General features: G+C 38.8%; 1 protein-coding gene across 5 annotated transcripts in view; it reads left to right on the top strand.

The window, feature by feature from the left end:
- The window catches only part of TANGO2 (transport and golgi organization 2 homolog), a 79,095-nt gene that overhangs the window by 12,742 nt on the left and 49,672 nt on the right, over positions 1 to 16,681 (top strand). For 2 of the 5 annotated variants that reach the window (XM_075060115.1, XM_075060113.1), the window contains exons 1-2: positions 4,107 to 4,299; positions 6,716 to 6,835. In XM_075060115.1, the coding sequence (XP_074916216.1) occupies positions 6,780 to 6,835 (56 nt within the window). In that variant the 5' untranslated portion in view covers positions 4,107 to 4,299; positions 6,716 to 6,779. Of the gene's footprint in view, positions 1 to 67; positions 195 to 4,106; positions 4,300 to 6,715; positions 6,836 to 16,681 lie in introns of those variants that run through there. The other 3 variants (XM_032771179.2, XM_032771181.2, XM_075060114.1) reach the window with 2 other exon arrangements.

The following is a 16,681-nucleotide window of genomic DNA, read 5'->3' as shown; positions in this document are numbered from 1 at the left end:
ACCTTCAGCATTGCCTCTCTACTTCAAAATCTGATCTCCCTGAACTGTTATGTCCATTTCAGTTACTTGAAAGTCACTTCTGATCAGAGTGGGTGGCCTGGATTAGTGGTGTCTCTGGAATACAGGTGGCATCACTGCAGTGGAAGGGTCCATCATGAGTTCCTACCCTTTTCTAGATCGTGTTACTGTAAAAGGTAAGGAGGTCCGTATTGTAACATCCATATTAGCTTTCTTCAACATCATTTTTTGTAGTTTGATGCCATCAGCCATAATTTTTGCTATATTATGGAGGGAGGTCAGTCTCTCCCGAATCAAGGATTGACGAGAGACTGACCAAAAGGACAGGCCCAGGAAGAGGACCTGAAGTACTTGCAAACTTGACAGGGTCTCCCTATGGAAGATGTCTGGGTGACACCTGGAAAGTTACAGTCACGTGCAAGCTAGACTTGCATATTGTTCTTAACGTATGTTTCCTCTAGTGCTTTTGTTAGTAAATAATACTTTGCTTTATGAATCCTGGCTGGTCACTGGTTAACCCTTTCGTTGCCCCTAACAGAACAGATGCTGAACTAAAGTCAGAGTAGCTAAGGTGATCACAGTGAATTGCAGGAGGAATTGCAACTAAATCCTTTGTTTTGGGTGGGAGAGTCACGGGGCTGCTAGAAGCCTGTGATTTAAATGGAGTGCCCTCGAGGAAGCCACAACGAGGTTAAAGTTGTAGTTTTCTTGGGCACTGCAACAATGAGTAACTTTTACTTTCTAAAGTCATTGCTTTTATTCTAGTCGTTTTTCTGCGGCATGCTACTACAGTGTTGAATTTATCTTAATCTAGCAGTCTTCCCTGCTTAAATTTTTAAAATAACATTTATATGAATTATTTTTTAACCCCAGTCTTTCTACTTAAATTTTGGGTCTAAATTGTCCAGCACAATGTGTAGCAAATGTATTGATTTCTGACCAAAGAAAATACTAAAATTTTTCAGTTCTGTTTTGCACTGAATTTATTTTTTAAAGGAATAAGTCTCCTCACTGCACTGAGGAGGATCTGGACTTCAATTGTTGTGGTTTCAAAAGTGTTCTTGATTCTAAACTTTATTTTTACATCCACAGCTGTCTAAATAATGAAAGACAAATAACTATGTAGGACCTACAGAAGTTTATGCTGCTCTGTTTCAGAGCCAGCAAGACATAGCCCAGGTTAACAGACTTTCTGTTTTAGGAGGTTGGTATCAATTGTTCACAAAAGCAGCAAGTAAAAGTTGTGTTAATTTCAAACTACACTACAAACAGGGGTGGGGTGAGTGAGAGACTTCTGTCAAATGAGCAAAGTTAATATGGAAAACAGTTTATATCTTCTAGAAAGGTATTTAAGTGAAGAGCTGAAAAATGATGTCCCTTAAATAACTATAAAATGCATTACAAAATTACAAGGAGAAAAAGCCTACTCTCTCGCTGCTATTTAAAGATCAAGATTTGTTTCATGCCATTTATTTTTATTTGAGTCTTGTGTTGGCCAGTGGCTTGGTACAAACAGCTAAATGTTCTTATATTGTAACAGAATTTATTGTTTTATTGATCAAAATCAACTCTGCAAATCAGCTAATGGAGAGACTGAAGCCTCTTTGTAAAATAAAGAGTAGTTATGAACAATCAGCTGTCAATAGGCTTGTTGATTGACTAATCCAAATAATAAGCTGGCAGGACACGGAATGAAAACTGTGACAATTATTGCTCTTGCTGCTGATGGAAATCTGACAGATGTCTGTTTTAAAGTATTTTATACCCCTTGCCTTCCCTCAGTGGGCTTCTCCATTCTTCCAAAACAAGTCCCAGGGATCTCTGCCAGCTCTCCCTCCTCCCCCACTCCCTTCTAACTCACCTGCTACCGTGTATGGACTATTCTTCATCTGAGGACTGGAAGGGGCTTCCTTTTGAGTCATCAATACTGTTCCTCAAATTAGCTGGCATATTTTGGTGTAGAAGAATGCTAGTCTCATAAACTCATACCAGGTAAAGCACGGAAAGGACTGATGCCATCATTCTTCTAGCCTGGAGCAGGGATCAGAATCTGATCTCAACTGTGAAACATTTTGGTTTGTCTCTGAGCCAGCCAGTTAATACATTTTTTAACTTTGTGTTTTATGGACAATCTTCTATTACACAGGAACCTGTGTGTCACTTTTGGTAATAAGGAGACATCTTTAAAATCCTTTGCCTCTTGAAAGACTGCAAAATCTCTCAACTCATCTGGCAAGTTTTAATAAGTGCACAAAGTGCAAATAATTTCTTCCACTTGTACAGTGTAACAGTTGCCCAACAAAAACAGGGAGGACAATGCTCAGTCCTGCTCAGGGCAAGCTGAACTTTCCAGCTCTTCTCATTTTTAAAACTTTTGGGTGTGTTTTTGTTAATGTTCTTACCTTTATATTTTTGTGCTGTGTACAAACATATTAAGATTGTGTTCACCCTTTTTGTCCATGTTGCTGAATATTTTTTTCCAGACTCTGTGAAAATAAAGCAGAGAAGGCATCTGGGAGAATAGAGGAAGGAATACTTGTAACGAGGTAGTTGGACTGTATGAAGTTAGCATGACAGTTGGGAGAGCAAAGACATCATATTCCTTTCAATCTTGTATTTCCTCTTCATTGACTTCCTATGTTGTGGCAAACTTCGAGTCAGTAAATAATGTTCCTTAATTGACCGAGGGTGACTTGCTGTTTAGATTATGGAAGGCTCAGTTGTGAACATCCTAAAATTTGATATTTGTCTTGTTGTTTTTCGTTAAAAACGCTCAGATCCAGAGTGCCTCGTACTAGTGAAGTATGCAGCCCAAGCCCCACAAAGACCCTTTTAGATATGAGACAGAAATGGAAAGAAGTTGTTGAAACTCTGGCAGTGCATAGCACTCCTGTTTACTGTTGTCCATGAATACATGATTCCTATTACCAGAAATCTTATGTTTTATACTCTTTTAATAAAAAGGAAGAAAAACTTCTGGCACTTTTTTTAACAGAGCTTATGAGGATAACTTGCAATTAAATGTGGGTCCTTCAAGAATTGATTTTTTTTTTTAATAAAACAAAACAAAACAAAAAAACCCCTAGAGGTCTGAACCAGCCAAATTCAATCCTATAAATATCTCTGCCCACAGACAGCCCCCTCTTCCCCTTCCCCCCCGGAATTTGAAAAAGAGAGAGAAGACTTTTTGCCCAGCATAAACATGGGGCTGGACAGTTGCCATTCATTGTCTTTTATTTTAAGTATCGTATTCAATCAAGGTATTGTCAAGGACTGACTGCCAGTTAAATTAAATTATGGGATTGTGAGCACAACAGTTGAAAGAAATGGTAGAAAGCTGTCAGCTAAGGTAAATCTGTTCTTAGGCTGTTTTTCGTTATAGTGTTACAGTAATATCGAGTGAGTTGAAAGGTGGTTTCTATCCTAAACTCAGTCTTTAGTCAGTAATAACTTCAGCTAAAATATTCCTTTTGTGCTGAAAACTCCATGCTAGGTCTCAGTTTATGAACTAAATATGTGAGTCATAATGACTTGAGAGACCAAGTGCTGGAGCAGGTCAAGAATGAGGAACAGTTTGTATTATAAGAACATATCTGCCCAACCAGAATCAGGGCCCCACTGTGCTAGATGCTGTGCACACAGAGAGGTAGACTCAGTCCTTCTCTCAAAGAGCCTGCAATCTAATTAGTATCTCCCTTACTGGTTAAAGCTTGAGAGCCTGATCCCCACTTCCATCAGTGGGGTTATGTTTTTGTCTCCCCTCCCCCACTCACACCCTCACCCCCTTGAGTGAGTATTGGACTGGGCCTTGAAAGAGAGTGTCATGGTGTAAATAAGTGGCCTCCTACCAGGCATGCCCTCAGGACAGCCTTGCAAGTGGCCCTTCACCTCGGTTGCCCTCTTGGGTAACCCAAAGGACTCCGCTTCAGACTCTTAATTAAACTGGCCCCTAGGAGAGGCATTTTTTATTACAAAACTATTTGCACAAGGCTTTCATAACAAAAATGCCAAAACGTAGTCCATATCTATCACCTCAGTACATACACTTCTTGTTCTCACCACATTTCATTGTTTGTGTCACAGGCTCCTTATCTGTCTTCCGCCATCCCTCTTCCAGGACAGTCATCCCAGCCCTTTCTTCTTGGTTGCCACTCTGCTCTTCCTAGAGGGAACTCGCATAACCTCTTTGCTGGGAGCATCCTTGCCAGAGGAGCATCCTCATTCATACAGTCCTCTCACTATTCCTCATCAGCTGGCTCTCCAGCAAAGAGACATCATCTGGTAAGCTCCTCCACTACTCCCCTTTCCTTCAACTCTCTCTTGTGCTTGACTCTGGCTTAGAGCCAGTAGGCATCTCCCTTTGCTAATTCTCCAGCCCTGGATCGCTGGCTTGGAGATGCCAGCCTGCAAACCTCTTTCTGCTCTCCTGCCTTCAGTCTTCTCCTAGGAACCACCTTCTGTTTCCGACAGCTCTCCTCTCCCGCCCTTCTCCTGACTGAACGCTTACAGCCTCCCATGTAGTGCCCTGCCCTCTTAATTGGCCCACTGGGAGCACCTGGAGTGGAACAGGCACTCTGAGCCTAGTTTCATTTAATGGGCCAGCTACCCTGTTTGATATACATGGCTAGAACTGACAGGTAATGAAGAATCTCTGTAAGCTTAATAGTTACCACTAAATTCTGAGGTTCAAACAATTCTTATTCCACCCAATATAGGGCAGTAGTTAATGACATAAGTATCCCTTTCAACTGTAATGAACTGGCTACTATGGAATATCATCAGTCTGCAATCTTATGTCTCTTCTCTTGATGTTTGTTTTCTTAAATTAAAAAATAAAATTGCTGTTCCTAGAAGTGATGGAGTCCTATGACATTTCAAATCTCTACCTTTTTAAAAGAACATCTTCTATACATGCATTCCATTCAACACCTGAGTATTGGGTCAGTTGTCCTTTTTTTTACATTTTATTTTCCCTTACACTGAAGATGTTTTCATTGTCACTATGTGACCTATTTCTGCGTGGATTTTTGAGGTGGAGTATCTACTGCATGACTTACTTCTTTCTTCCACAGTGCCAGCTGGACAGCAATTTAGTCACTAGTTTATGGTATCTCATCTTCACAGAGAAAATATATTCCATATAGCTAAAATATCTCAGTCCTTATCTAATAGAGCCTTAAAAATCAGAACTTTTCAAGTCACTGCTTGAAAGAGTAATTACTTTATGTATAGGAGCAGAGATTAAAATACTATTCCCCCCAGCCTATCTTTCTGTCTCCTCACAGTTCTGTCCATTGTATTAGTTCTATTTCAGATTAAATAATCTGCAGCAGCAGAGGAGTCCTTTGTAGAATATTGGTGACTGGAAGGCTGAATTTGTTGTCATAATAGTGACAGCAGGTCAGTTGTGATGCTGAACTATGACTTTGGAGAAGCCAGCAGCTTGTGTCAGGCTGCTGATGTAAATCTGTATAAATGGTGTGCTCATAGCTCTGCTTTTGATGGTAAAAGTGAAATAGTGTGAATTGTTGTGGAAAAATCTTGCTTCTATTGAAATTTAAAACTTGGGAGAGCTTAGCAACGTGGTATAAAAGAAAAGACTGAATTAAAATCAGTATATGTATCAGGAAATGAAAATAATTATTTCTTCAACCATATTCTTGAATTTATAAAATCTTTAAATTTAATTTTTAGTACAACTCACTTCAGTCACTGCACACCACAGCAAAATAAATTAATCACTCAGAATGGTTACAGAGTTTAGGTTTTGATTTCATTCATCCCCATCTCTGTACTCTGAAAACTTTCACACAGGGGAAGCTGTCCATAGCAGTGGAACAGGCTAAAGCATGCTCAGTTAATAGGGTTCTAATAATTGTTTGTTTCAGCTGTGACAAAAAATAAGGTCATGGTGCAATTTTATTACCAGATAAGTTTCCATTGGGTCAATGTAGGAAAATATTTGTAAGCCCTTATGAGTATCTGATCTGTAAAGAACATTTGTCATGCCTCTAAATGTGGTCAGAATTTTAAAAGTTACTGGAAATGCTGGAAACAGTGTTCATCTAAATGTACTTCTGTTCCCACTGTATTAAATATATATTCTGTTGCCACTGATATTGTTCCCCTATACTACACTGCCTCTTTTTCCCCCGGTTTTTGATGGGTAGCGCTACAGAAAAGATAAGGCTTTTAGTTTCTCATCAAACGCTTTTGATTACACTTTGTCCAGCTGCTGCTGCAGTATACATGAGTGTGCTTCTCTAAGTTTGCTTTTTAAAGAAAAATCATTGACAAGAATGTCTTGTCAGATTTGTTAGTGTAGACCAAAGAGCATCACTGTTACACTGTACTAGCAACGAGTAGAAAATTCTGAGATAAAACCTTGGTCTTCCTTGCTTTGGCAGGAAAGTTAATGCTCTAGGTACTGTTCCTAGAATATATCAGTATTCTCCTGTCACTTGTTTCTTTTCCAAAGTTCTGAACTGAATTCCTATTGAAGTAACACTTGAAGTTACAATAGTGAGGAATTTTGCAGACAATTCATTAAGACAAACATGGCATTGAAATCTTGTTGATTTCAATATGCAATGCTGTTAATGATAACTGCAGGAACTTTAAACTCCAGAATGGTTGTAAGCTTATGCTTCTGTAAATTGCAATGTAATTTCCTTTATTGCATTTATTTTGTTCACAGGTTGTTGCAGTATGACCTTCCACTAACCCTTTCGGAAGAAGCAAGTCTTTACCAGCTGTTACCCATGTGCATACTTTTCTTCAAGTTTGATCCTCGTCCAGTTTCAAAAAATGCATACAGGTAATCATAACTGTGGTTAAAGCAAAAATGCTTTTCTTTACAACCTTAGTTTGATACTTTTACTTTAACCCTGGGCAATAGTGCCTAGTCTCAAATCAGAGTCAAGTGCTTCAAATTGTGCTGGTATAATGCCAACACTCCATGATGTTGTTTACATCTCTCAAGTGGAAAAAGTCAGTCTGCTCTGAGCTGCGTTCAGCGCAGTTTCCATAGCCAATAATATGCAAGAGAGTGATGTAGCTATGCCACATTTGATTCTCCTAACCCAGTGGATCCAGGTACCCATTTGCAGCTGGGTGATGAAGCAAGGAGGTGATGAAGCAAGACTCCAACCAACAACTTCTAGGGTTGGTTCTAAGCACCTGAACCAGTCTGCCACCATGCCTACTAGCTTTGTATTATTATTTTATTTATTCATAATGTATTGGTTCCACTTGACACTAACTGTTGCATATAGTTCCTGGAAGCACAAGAACTTATGTGGATCTGTTTACTGTATATAGAATCAAATATTGGACAAATAATTTTAGACTTGTATGTCTCTGCCTGTCTTATATTGAAAAAAAATGGCAATAGCTCTGTTGGTACAAGGAAATTGAGAACAAAAAACATAATTATCCATCCAGTGCTCTGTCTGCATCTTGCATACATCTGAATTTTTAAAAGTGAAAAGGATTGTCAGGAATTCCAGGACTTGTATTGAATTAATATGTCCAATCCATTTAGGCTGTTTCCTCTATCCATGTTGATAGCAAAAGGCAGATGTGTCAATTTGATGATGCCTCCAGGGCAATTCCGCAGGCCTATGTTGTAATCATGCTTATTTGGAATGTTATATGACAAGCAAACTTTATGCCATAATCTATATTTAAAGTAATATTTCTTATTTGCTTGCTATGAAAGTTACACCAAGTTTGGAACTATTGATTGCTGGCAGGAAAATTACTGGCTTTCAGTGTCAAAATAGGAAAGAACTTTTGATCCATTATGGGCCCAAATTCTGCTGTTACCTAATGTTAGTGAAATCTTTCTCTCTTGGGTTGCTCAAACCTTTGACTAAACTGCCACAGATCATCCCTCCATTTCAGTAACATCAGTCAGCTGGAGTACTCAGTATAATGTAGGGATTTCCAATATATTTAATTTTTATATAAATGTGCAGTAAATAATTTTAGGCTCAAAATATACAAGACCTTGGTGTGATGCTACACCTCACATTCTTCACAGAAATATTGTTATGAACATGGCATAACTAAGATACCTTACATGATCCATCTTGCATAAAATATATAATTGGAAAGGTTATGATTTGCTGAATGTGATTATCCAATTTGTATACATGCATAATTTCTGTATCTGAAGTTAGGAATATTGACTACGTAACAATTACACCTGTGTGAGTACTTGGGGGAACACCCACCAGAAAGTAGGCAATCAGCCTGGGTGAGCTGTTTAAGAAGGACAATAGAACTTTGAAGATACTAATCTCCCATCTTCCTGAGCAGCTTCCTGGATGTTGCTTTTGACACTGCAGGGTCATCTGATGGTGTCTCCAAAGTACAACCTTGGATACTGCTGATATTTTTCCACTGGAAAAAAGGATTCTTGGCTTATGTAAATCCTATTTAAGGCTGGGAAGTGAGTCAATCAGGGCTCTTCACTGCTTCCCAGCCCCAGGAGGAAGACTGCTGAAAGCACCTGAAGAGACAAAAGGACTAAGCTGGGGAAAGGCAAGGGCTGAGTCCAGGCTGAAACAGGGGTCTCATCTGTAAAGAGAAAGAACTGGCACTTTATGCTGCAGAAACTCTGTTACCTGCCAAAAACAACATTTAAGATAAGAAATTACATCTTGTACCTGTTTCTTTTGTGAATTAATCTTAAATTGTGTGTATTTTTATTTGCTCAGTAATCTGCTTTGTTCTGTTTGCTATCCCTTATAATCACTTAAAATTTACCTTTTATAGTTAATAAACTTATTTCTTGTTTATACCAAAACCCAGTTGTGCAATTCATATCTTGGGGTGAGGGTGGGGAGCTGTGCATATCTCCCTCCACACTGAGGGAGGGGGCAATTTTTATGAGCTTACGCTGTACAGATCTCTCTATACAGAGCAAGACGGTATAATTTTGGGTTTACACCCCAAAGGAGGTGTGCACGTGAGTGCTGAGTAAAGTCCTGAGCTGATTGTAGTCTGTCTGCAGCTGGGTGTGGTCTTACCTGTATTTGTGCTAGAGAAGGCTTGAGGGCCTGGCATAGCAAGGACAGGGTGAGGAGGCCCAGGCTGGTGGAACGACGGGCTCAGTGGAACCCCAGCACATCAGGTAACATCCTGGACAGAGGGTCCAACCCGTCACACTTGGCTCAGTCTTCTTATTTTTTTTACACAAAATGTATTTTTAATCCATTTAATTTTGTTTAGTGAGAAAAGGATGGAAGAAATACTTTTTTTTTGGTCACCAATCTTTAACGTTCTTGGGCACTTTTAAATAAAAACTCTGTGCAAAATTTTGATTTTAAATATGATGAACAATAATACTCAGCTCTTATGGTATTTTTTTTTTATCTCTATCTGTTTTACAAAGAACAGCAAGTGTCATTATCCCCATTTTACAGGGACAGGTCACTTTATCTCATGCCTTGGTTTCCTCTAGGTCATACCCTGTACATGTCAAAACCGGGAATAATAGATCTCCTGATTCTCTGTGCATTGCCCTAGTCTCTAAGCCCAGGTTGCCTCCATAACACCCTTTCTGGAGGGGTCATATGTTTAAATTTCTTATGTTAAACTGATAGATAGTGTTGGATGAATTAAAATGCTTAACTTGTTTTGCTTTCTCCACGCTCTGTAACACTTTTTTAAAAGCTTGAATCAAAATACTCCTTGCCAGTCTTGTTCTCTTGCAAACAAATAATTTTCCTTCTTCCCTGTGTTCTGAATACAGAGAAAATGCACTTTTCATAATTCCTTTGTCAATGCCAGAAAACTTTTCTGTGCATTAACATAATTAATAGCAGTAATTGTACAGCCAGAAGGGGAGCACCAAATATTTTTTCTGGTGAAGTGCTAAAATTTCCACTGCTTTTTTTTTTTTGTCTACAGACTTTTTATATCCAAGCTATTTTGTTCTTTTAGTGTAACTATGAAGCACTGTATCATATGCTAGGGAATGGCTACCTGGACTATAATAAAAAATGGCGTGCTGGCATCACATATTACCTTACTACACTATGCATGTCTTATGAATAAATATTACAGGTTTCAGGCTTGAAAGCTATAATCACATAATCTTTTTTTATTATGGAATTGAATTATATCACAGGAAATTGCTTTAATGGAATGTTTTATCATGTTTTCATCTCCCTGCCGCCACATTAAAATGTTACATAATCTTAACACAGTTGAAATATTGAGTTATTTTTAGGATTTATACAATTTATTTGGTCATAAGGGTCATTTCAATTGCTCCTTTTTCATATGATTACTATGTTACAGGAGACAAAATGAACGTTTTAATTTTAGCAGCACTCTGTAGTGTTTAAATTAAACTTTTAGTTTCTATTATATATATATATATATATATATATTGATTTATTGGTAAGTCTTAAGAGGTTTCATTTTAAATTGCATTTCAGTTCAACAAACAAACCATAGTTTTATATCTTGAATTTTTGAAACTAACTGGAGCATCAGGAAACCACTGCTTCCAATTTAGTTTTGAAGGCTAGATATGTTTGTTTGTTCTTACATAAAATACATTTTTATGAATGTATATAAGATAGTTCATTTACACCTAAGCAAGATGACAGAAATTCTAAGCTAGGATTCTAGAGTAGAAATATCCAGAAGAGAAGAAACTATGCAACACTAAAGTCAAAGAAGTATCATGGCAATTAAGTGGCATTCAAAGAGGAAAATACATATACTTCGTACTTTTCATCTGGGATTTCTAAGCTCTCTGTAAATAATTAAGTGTCGTGCTCTGATTAAGGACTTCACTGAAGCATTAACTTACAGTTTCTCTGCACGTCCTAGCTTGTCTCCATTTTAATCTTTCCATGTAGTATTTTAACACAGAAATTGACTAGCAACTCATGTTCGGGATTTAAAACGTTGTAAGGTCCAGAAACTTGTTACAGATAATGTCAGTAAATTTTTAGACAGAACAAACAAGTGAGATCTTATTGAGATTTATTTTGAAACCAGTTCTGTTTCATATATTGTGAAGTGACTTTGAAAATGAAACTACATGCATGAGGTCAAATTCATTTTACACTAGTGAACTAGGCCTCCAGTGTACAAAATTTATTGACCCAAAGCTAGTAGAAAGGTGACTGTAAAGAAGATATTGAAATAGGAATATTTGAAAAGACTAAGGAAATCTACATTTACCAAGAAGCTAGCATTTCATTTTTCATGAAATGTCAAGTGAAAAAGTGGGAAAGAATGGCGCAAGTACAGTCTATACCAATTTAAAAAAAAAAAAAAAACAGGCAAAATGGCTGATGGTGAGCAATAATAGGAAGATGCTATGTGTCGGGTCACAGTCCGCAGCTGCAGCATGGAAAGTCAGCAGTGGTAATATATGTGTATGTATAAAAGGAACAAGTTTTGTGCGGGGAGAATTCCAAAACCTTATACAGAACTTTAGGAATGGTTTCAGACACTTAAGTTAAAAAGTATTCAGGTGAAGCAGCGTGATATAGTGAGGGGTAACTAGATTAATTCATGGTGAAGTCTTCATACATAAACCTCTTATACTTGGTTGTTGAGGTTGCAGAAGAGAAACTGTTACAGATAGGGATGTGATCTGGAGTGAGAGAATATAGTGCAAGGTCATTAAATGAACCAGGGAAAATTATTAATAGTGGTTCTAGACTGTGCCACATTCCAGTAATTGTCATCCATTTGATATAGGGGTAGATAACTATTTTAAAGCAAAGGTCAGTATGTAAAAATATATATGTGCAATTGCCTAAGAGCATTGTATCTGATGTAAAGGAAGGAATGGATTACGTGGGCCACTAACTTTCTCTATAGAGAGAGCTGACTTTATATAAACTTTTACAAACAAAATGGGCTCCCATCTTTTAAATATATAAGTACATTTACTGTTTAGGAAAGTGAAGCACCAATAAATAGCCCTACAGATACAGAATCAGTAGGTGTATTGTAAACTCCCCTTCTCCACTAGCAAAAGTGCAAGGGCCATCCACCTATACGAGGCATGCAAGAATCAATAATTCAAGATTTAATGCAAGGATTGTGTGTAGGTAAGAGCTATCTTGTGCAGTCCATGTAAGACACTTTGACTTTTGCTGGAATGGGCTATACCGGGGGTAGGTAAACTTTTTGGCCCAAGGACTACATCTGGGTATGGAAATTATATGGCAGGCCATGAATGCTCACAAAAGTGGTGGATGGGGTGCAGGAGAGAGTGCGGGCTCTGCCTGGGGTTGCGGGCTCTGTGGTGGGTTCAGAAATGAGTTCAGTATGTGGGAAGGGCTCGAGGCTGGGACAGGAGGTGTGTGGGGGTGAGGCTGTGGGCTCTGGGATGGGGCTGGGGATGAGGGTTTGGGAAGCAGGAGTGTGCTCCGGGCTGTGACGAAGGGGTTTGGAGGGCAGGAGATGGATCAGGGCTGCGGGAGGGCGTCAGGGATGCAGGCTCTAGGCAGTGCTTACCTCAAGCAGCTCCCAGAAGCAGCAGCATGTCCGCTTCCGGCTTCTATGCCGGAAGCACAACCGGGTAGCTCTGCACGCTGCCCCATCCTCAGGCGCCGTCCCTGCAGCTCCCACTGGCTGTGGTTCCCAGCCAGTGGGAGCTGCGGGGGTGGCACTTGGGGTGGGGTCAGCGTGCAGAGTCCCTTGGCTGCTCTTATGTGTAGGAGCTGGAGGGGGGACATGCCACTGTTTCCAGGAGCCGTGGTACGCACAGAGTGGGGCAAACCCCTGACCCCCGCTCCCTGACTGGAGCGCTGGATTGGGGCAAGTCCTGGATCCTGCTCCCTGGCTGGAGCTCAAGGGCCAGATTAAAATGTCTGCAGGGCCGGATGCGGCCCCTGGGCTGTAGTTTACCCACTTTTGGGCTATTACTCTTCTCATCAAAGGCTTGAGTTTTCAGCAGAATATGTTGTTAGTACCACCACAGTGGGAGCCTAACAGCTCATAATTCCATCTTCCCTATAGTGCCATTTACTTAGAATTACAGATTGCTAATTGCACATATCTTCTACTTGTAAGGTGTTTCTGAATCTGTTCTAGATTTTCAGAATAAAAAGGTTCTTTTCAGAATGCTACTTTTTGGTAGTGCAAGTGCTCAAAATGTTTTAAAACTAAAACGAAATTTTAAATTGCCCATTGACCATTTTTTTTTAATGAGGGGAAACCAAGATGGTAACTGCAGAATGTGTGCTCTTCTTTCTCTCTCTTCCTCTGTGTGACCATTTCAAGATACCACAGATTCCTACAGGTCTGCTTATGGGACCAACACAATGCTGAAATAAGTGCAGTAAATAAGATTTTGAACCAAAAGCAAATACACTGAACCTACACAGTACCAATAAGCTGCCAAGAGAATATTTATTTTGGTGGGTGAGGGAGAACCATGAGTAATTTTGATTTTTCTATGTCTGAGAGAAATTAGCTAATGTTGTTGGCAAACCAAATGGCAATTGATATTAAAGCTACAACACTGATCATAGAACTGGCTTAGATAAATGGTTTACAAACATCAGTAGTTATTGTACCTATATTCCAGTGAATTAATTGCTTTCAGAATAGAGGACTCTTGTGGATCACTGAAATTACTTTAGAACGAACAAATACTTTTTAAACCAGTTATTTTTAATGTAACTTGTCTCTGAGATCACCTTTTAAACTACTTAAGAACTTGCTGCTTCTTGACTAACTTTTCACACTAAACTTATTGGGGCTTTGTTTCCCCCTGTTCTTTGCTTTGGCATGAAGAAGGCAGTTATTTGTGGTCATTTAGTGTTGTAAGCTTGTGTGGGCTTTTTTGGTAGGTGGGTAAACACATTATGAAGTTATACTTAAACAGTTACTATTATTTTAGTAAGCAGTGACACTTTATTTTTAAGAATCTCCTATCCCACATTATGTATGTACATGGGAAGTCTTTTAGATATTTTTCTGCTTAACAAAACCAGTTCTACTGTCAAGATGATACTTTATTTTATCTGTAGCAGGAAAAAAATCATATTAGATAGGTAGGTTCCTACCAAATTCACGGTCCATTTTGGTCAATTTCATGGTCAGATGATTTTAAAAAATAGTAAATTTTATTGTTTCAGCTGTTTGAATTTGAAAATTCATGGTGTTTGTAATTGTAGGGATACTGACCCAAAAATGTTTGGGGTGGCATGCTTGCAAGGTTATTGTAAGGAGCAGTCACAGTACTTCTACCCTTACTTCTGCACAGCTGCTGGTGGCGGTGCTGCCTTCAGAGCTCGGCTCCTGTGTGAAGTTTGGATAATCTTAATAGCCTGATTCTCAATGTAGACATGTAGTAACTATTGCCAACTCCAGTTTTTTATTCTTGAGGCTCGTTAGTTTGTGTACTTGTTAGTTTGTGTAGTTGTTGCATTAAGACAATAGGCTGAGCTTCCAATGCTGACTGCCAAAGATTTGAAGCAATAGCAAATCTTATTGGCTTTTTGTAGAAAAGATGTTGATGCACAGACACAGAATCCCAAACTTTCATTTTGTTTCCAGAGCTTCACTGTTAGCACAGAGGTGAAATGGCAGTATGAGATGAACCAGTGGTTATTTTAGTACATGAGCGTATTGGTTTAATAATTGTGTTGAGAGAAGTCCATGTTTTAAAGGTTAAAAAAGTCAGAATACTTGTTCTGGATTCCTCTGAGGCAATCTAACCATATTGACTTTTCATATCCTACCTGCTTAGTGTTCACACTGTGCCTGACATGAAATTATGTAGTCTCTTAATTCGGCTGGTTTGTGTTTCCCACAAAGCCTAAAACATTTTTTTAAATGCCCTTGCTCCATAGGTTTCTTGCATATCCAGCCATATTTTAAATATACATGAGCTTGCCTGTTAAGTCTCCAAGCACTAATTATAACTACATAAATCCTAAAACAGAAGACAGTGCATATAGCTAGAAAAAAAATTCTTATCTTTATATCTTCACTTAAGCCCTAGTAAAATCCAGCGTGGTTTAATGAAATTTGTTTGACTTGCTAAACTTGTATAACTTAGATTTAGATAGTATGTGAAGAGCTACAGCACAGCAGTCTGAGAGCTTGCAAAGTGAGAAACGCTTATTACCAAATATAAACACAGAATTTCATCTGACAATGTTTTTCAATTACATATTGTATTTCTCAACTTTCTACTAGCCTTTGATTAGGGAGCTTTCATAGACCTCCTGCATTTTGTTTGCTGCAGTGGCCAAATATCAGTAAGGATTAAAATGTTTCTCTATACTGTTCCTAGGAAGCTCAAACTCTGCCCTCTTGTAACATTTCCTGGCTGACATGAAACAAGGCTTTACTCTTCCATCTCACTTCTTCCCCTTATCTATGAAAGACTAGCACATACCAGGAAAGTAAGACTCGGACAAATGATCTTGATGCTCAGTTTTCACTTTGGGGATGAGTCTAAGACAGAATGACCATCCCATCTATGCCCTGGATATTTAAAGGTGAATAGACGATGAAGAGGCTATTTCCTTCCTTCCTTCATTCTATATTTAAATAAATTTTATATACAATAATATATTACAAACTACATTATAAGGACATGATTAAGGTTTCTAAGTCAAGCTCTCTGAAGTTAAGAAATGCCAGAATTAAGGTTGCCTGTGTAACCTTAATTTGACCTGTGCATTACGTACAGTCTTTAGTTACATGACCATAAACTACTTTTTGGTCCACAGGACACCTGCCTTATTCAGTGCACTGGGTGGACTTGCTCTGGGGATGAATCAGAGTTGCGTCATAACTGAGGCGTTGTCTGTAAGATCTCTACCTCATTTATTGCAGAAGTTGGAAGGTGTATAGTTAATGAGGCAGGGGACTTCAGGCAAAGAAAGGATAGTCTGTTGGTTATACAGTTGAATGCTGCCTGGAGAACTGGATTTTTATCTCTGTTTCTGCCGAAGTTTTCTTATGATGCTAGGCAAGTCTCTTTAAAGAGACTTTTCTCAGGTGATCACTAATTGTGTGTGCCTCATTTTTTGGATGTCCAGCTAGATTCCTTGGGGTATGATTTGCAGAAATGCTGAGCACTCACAATGGTGGCTGAAGTCACTGGGTTCTGTTCTTGAATACATAAAGTGCAATATAATGTTAAGTACTCTGAAAAATCAGGTCCTGGTTATCTCAAATTTGGCACCCAAAGTTAGTTGAAACTTTTAAGGTTAATCTTCTGTGCCTCAACTGGCAATCTGTAAAATGGGGATAATACCACTCCTTAATCTCAGACAAGTGCTGTGAAGATTAGTTAATTAATCTTTATGAAGCACTTCGATAAGTGCCATAAAATAGTCCATGAGTAAATTAATAATTCTGTCTTCAGAGCAGGGTTTGAATAGTGTGCAGTAAATAGGGAATGGGGCAACACTTCAAACAGTGAGGGTATAATAGCTGCTCTGAGTGAACAGCATCTATCGTGAGTACTGAATGAGGGAGTGGTACTGTGGGGAATAATAGTACGTCTCATAATGCACGTGCGCATATACAGCCTCCAGCATTAATGTGTTTTAATTTCTCTGTTCCAGAGCTAGCTTCCAATGAGAACGAAGGCTAAACTTTCCTACCCCAAAAGAGAAATGGGTTTTAATTTTGCCTTATTTTCAGTTGACTGTCT

The sequence above is a fragment of the Chelonoidis abingdonii genome, chromosome 22, assembly GCF_003597395.2.
Source record: "Chelonoidis abingdonii isolate Lonesome George chromosome 22, CheloAbing_2.0, whole genome shotgun sequence".
In the NCBI taxonomy this organism is placed as follows: Eukaryota; Metazoa; Chordata; order Testudines; family Testudinidae; genus Chelonoidis; species Chelonoidis abingdonii.
This window is presented reverse-complemented; position numbering and strand designations above follow the sequence as displayed.